Source organism: Silene latifolia, chromosome 3 (assembly GCF_048544455.1).
Source record: "Silene latifolia isolate original U9 population chromosome 3, ASM4854445v1, whole genome shotgun sequence".
Lineage (NCBI taxonomy): Eukaryota > Viridiplantae > Streptophyta > Magnoliopsida > Caryophyllales > Caryophyllaceae > Silene > Silene latifolia.
This window is the reverse complement of record NC_133528.1, coordinates 19,201,327-19,206,265: the sequence shown is the minus strand read 5'-3', so window position 1 is coordinate 19,206,265 and position 4,939 is coordinate 19,201,327. Positions and strand designations below refer to the sequence as shown.

Here is a 4,939-nt window from a genome sequence, read left to right as displayed (position 1 = left end):
TGAACTTCACCCTCGAAGTTCACACTCATACCTCTAAGACATATACCTCTATCGAAAATGCCACCCAACATAATTCAAAACAACCGGAACTATTACCAAAATATGAACAAAACACCCTAAAACCAAATCCAACACAGGTATAAAACCGATTCAAAACGTATGCGTTCATTTCCTACCCCCTTAGAAGAATAAGGTTACAACCCCGTAACCAAACATACCTGCTAAAAAAGATGTGGATATCGCTCTTTCATAGCCTCCTTCGGTTCCTACGTGGCCTCTTCCACGTTATGATTAGACCATAATACCTTAAATAACATAGTCTCACCATTCCTCGTCTTGCGCAGCTTGCGATCCAAGATTTCCTTAGGCACTTTAAGATAAGTAAGTGCTTCATCTAGCTCAACTGTCTCAACCTCTAGCACATGAGACGGGTCATTAATATACTTCTGAAGTTGTAACACATGGAATACATTGTGAATTCGATCCAAAGCTGGAGGTAAAGATAGTCTATAAGCCACATCACCAACTCTATCTAATATCTCATAAGGCCATATAAACTTTTGGCTCAACTTTTCTCGCTTGCCAAATTGCATTACACCACGCATACGTGACACCTTCAAAAGAACTTTGTTACCTACCTGAAACTCAATATCGCGGCGATATAAGCCCGCATATCTCTTTTGTCGATCATGTGCCGCCTTCATCTACTTCCGGTTCAATTGAACTTGTTCAATCATATCTTGTACCATTTGTGGTCCTAAAACCAGCGCCTCTAAACTGTCATCCTAGCACATTGGGCTCCTATACTCCTCCCATACAGTGTCTCCAATTGTGCCATCCCAATACTCATATGGTAACTGTTGCTATAAGAAAACTCTATCAAATTAAGGCGATCTTCCCAAGTACCACCAAATTCTGTCACACAAGCTCGCAACATATCCTCCAAGGTCTTAATTGTAACACTCCCTTCTTACCCGACCAAGGTAATGAGAGGATGTTACCATCTCGGTTTCCCGAGGAGGTGAATCGGAGTTACAAGCACGAAACATTTAATGTAAATAAAGTATTTAATGAATTACATAACCATAAATGAATGAATGAGTAAAATGTGAACTATACAACTTGACTACCATCTATGTCATCTAACAACTATCCACGTACTCGACTCCAAGTGCAAGGCTCGTCCCATCTCCCGCGTGATAACAAAAACAACCTGTAAAATATTGCTCCCCGTATGATCGGAAATATCATATGGATCGACACAGGCCACCCCGAAAATAGATGACAATTTACACAGACATACAACACGCCATTTTCAATAAATAAACATAAGATACAATGTGATAGATAAATATGAAACTTGCCAATGATATGAATGAGACAACATTACATAATCACCACGCCGGTACCGGGACACGCCCAGACGTACCCACAACCACTCGTGTCAGGGACACGCCCACGACACCACACCTCACAAACAGGTACTCGGAACACGTATGTGGTACCGGGCCCGGAAGCCAACCGGGTCCCCTGCCAGACGTCGTGCCTCAACACACGAGTCCCTCCGTAACTCAAGTCATTAATTTGCACATCCCTCTTGGTGTGGGAATCTCCAAGAGGCGACTCAAGCGTAAGACGGTCTACCAACCGTCTTACGTCTCCTCAATCAACTACCTTATCCCCAACATATACGACGATAACAAAATATAATGTGCAACACAACACATCAAAGTAAGACTAATCATGAAGTGCACTCTTCAACATGCCATGAACATCTATTACTCAATTATCCCGACTCCTTGAGTCATCATAAATCACTATCATGTTACAATTCATTTCCAACAACGTAAGAGACTCACCAAGATTCTCAAATATTACATGTGAAACAATACAACTCATAATATGCAAATGATATAAAAGACACATAAATATGCACACACATTATTGAAACCGAGTAGGATAAACCTATATGTTAGCATATCTTCATAAACTACTCGAATCCGACCTAATTCCGTCTCATGAAACGGTCTCATTCTATACAAACCACACAATACTATCACAAATACATCCTACACTATTGTACACAACAAAACCCCATACTATCACCCATTAATTACCAATATTATACATGCTAATTGACAATTAATTACCCAAAACAAACCGCCAAAAGTTAGAGTTCATACTAAAAGTAAAAGGGTAGATCTTAACTTACAAAGTGAAAAGAAGGAAGGAGAAAGGTGAACAATCCACTAAATCAGGCTTGAATCCCATAACAATGTGTTTGTGAGGGTTTTAGAGAGAAGGGAAAGGATTTAGAGTGAGAAGGAACAGGAATGAAATGATTTGGATAAGGTTAGGATAAGATCCCAAAATTAAGACTTATCGAGTACTACACAGTTGCACTCGGTCGAGTGCTACTCACTCGCTTGAGTAATGTCGTACTCGGTCGAGTGGAACCTACTCATTCTACTAAAAGCTCTACTCGGTCAAGTCTGAGTCTCACTTGGTCTAGTGTACACTCATTAGGTCCATTAAACAGTCCGCTGGGTCTACTGTAGGGTCACTCCTTACACTCGAGTTGTCTCTCACGCATCCTAAAATCTCCTTTACAAGTCCCACAATATCCGGGTATTACATTAATAGTTCTCTCTATTTGCCCATCAGTCGCTGGATGAAAACCGTAGTCGTTTTCAATATAGTCCTCATCAACGCTTGCAACTCTTGCCAAAACCGAGAAATGAACCTTGCGTCACGATCCGACACAATATCTTCTGGTACCCCATGTAACTTTACCACATTCTTCCTATAAGCTGTTTCCAACTCGATCTTATTCCAAGTATCTTTCATTGGAATGAGAAGAGCTGATTTGGTCAACCGATCAACGATCACCCAAATCATGTTGTTATCTCGCTGTGTCTTTAGTAACCCCACAATTATGTCCATAGATATCGAATACCACTTCCATTCAGGTTCCTCGAGTGACTGAATCTTACCTTACGGCCTTCACTGTTCTCCCTTGACTCTCTAGCAAGTTAAGCACCTAGCAACAAAATCAGTTACATCTTTCTTCATCCTCAGACACCAAAAGGTTTTCTTTAAATCTTTATATAGCTTGTCACCTCCCGGATGCACCGAATAAGGAGTGCAATGACTCTCAGTCATGATCTTCCTTTTCAGCTCATCATCCCTTGGCACACCCCATCTATCATCAAACCGAACATTCTCATCCAAATGGATCGAAAATCTTGATGTAGTACCCTTTTCCACTGCTTCCTTCCACTACTGGATTTTAGGATCAAGTAAATATTTCTTCATAATCTCATTATAAAGCTCAGGCTTCATAGTTAGGTCACTAATAGTATCGCCCTTCCTGATCATGTGGACTCCCATCTTTGCTGCCTCATCTTTCAATCTCATCAAATACATAACAGTGCACAATGAATGTACACTCTTCTTACTCAATGCGTCAGCTACTACATTAGCCTTTCTCTAATGATAAACAATCTCCATATCATAGTCACCTATCAACTCCATCTATCTTCTCTGTCGCATATTCAGCTCCTTTTGGGTGTAGATATACTTTAAGCTTTTGTGATATGAAACCACCTTAAAGTCACCCCATACAATTAGTGTCTCTAAAATTTTAAAGCAAAAACAACCGCACTCAACTCTAGATCGTGAGTAAGATAATTCTCTTAATAATATTTTAGTTGCCTCAATGAATAAGCGACCACCTTCCGTTTTGCATTAGGACACAACCCAAACCATTCTTTAAAGTGTCAGTATAGACCTCGAAGTTCTCACCCCCCTCTAGCAAAGCTAAGACAGGAGCTGTAGTCAGACGTTTTTTTAAGTTTTGGAACGCCGTCTCACAACTCTTATCCCAACGAAACTTATTCTCCTTCCTCATCAATACCGTCATATGTGTAGAAATCTTGTAAAAGTCCTTTACAAACCGCCTGTAATACCCGGCCAAACCCAAGATACTCAGAATTTGAACCACATTCTTCGATGCTTCCCAGTTTGACACCGCTTCAATCTTACTTAGATCAACTACTACCTCATCTTTAGAAACACATGGCCTATAAATGCCACCTTCTCTAACCAAAACTCGTACTTTGATAGCTCAGTATATAGCTCATTATCTCGCAAAAATTGCAACACCAGCTTCAAATGCTCCTCGTGCTCCTCTTTAGTCTTGTAATAGACTAAGATATCATCAATGAAAACCACCACAAATATATCCAAAAACGAACTGAAGACCTGATTCATAAGATCCATAAACACTGCTAGCGCATTTGTTAACCCAAAAGGCATCACCACGTACTCATAGTGACCATACCACGACCAAAAAGCTGTCTTAGAAATATATTCATCCTTAATCCTCAACTGATGGTACCCGATCTTAGATCAATCTTTGAAAACACTCCGACACCACTTAACTGGTCAAACAGATCATCAATCCTCAGCAAATTATATCTATTCTTTACGGTAACATGATTCAGTTCTCTATAGTCGATGCATATGTAATACCCGCCATTTCAGTGGCTCGTTGACTAACCCTTTGACCTTAGAGGACCCTAGGGAGAGATGAAATAAGGGAGATACGTATAGTCGGAGAATAGACCTGGGACTCGATAAAGTAGTGGTCACTCAGCCGAGTAAGAGTAACTCGACCGAGTGCGGTGAATTCGATCGAGTAGATGCTTAGTCGACCGAGTACTAGCTTGACAGTGGAGGTCGTGACTTATAACATTTCATTTATTCTTCTGTCACTTCTTAAACCTAATACTCTCTTTCTCTCTCTCTCTCTAACCACTCATCTCTCATTACCCATCTATCGCCTTACTATGAGCTAACCCGGGAGGTAGACAGTTTATACATGACGTCATCGAGTCGGGGTCCTCGTTGTCATCAGCTTCGATTGTTCTTCAAGGCG

At 40.7% G+C, this 4,939-nt stretch overlaps 1 protein-coding gene across 1 annotated transcript; it reads right to left on the bottom strand.

Annotated features, from left to right (window-relative positions):
* Positions 1 to 266: 266 nt before the first annotated feature.
* On the bottom strand, positions 267 to 704 carry LOC141648784 (uncharacterized). Its single transcript, XM_074457500.1, has one exon. The coding sequence runs from the start codon at positions 702 to 704 to the stop codon at positions 267 to 269; it is 438 nt and encodes a 145-aa protein (XP_074313601.1).
* Between the last annotated feature and the right edge of the window lie 4,235 nt (positions 705 to 4,939).

Excerpts from the sequence above, each read along its gene's own strand:
- LOC141648784 (XM_074457500.1), bottom strand. The coding sequence starts at position 704 with ATGAAGGCGGCACATGATCGACAAAAGAGATATGCGGGCTTATATCGC.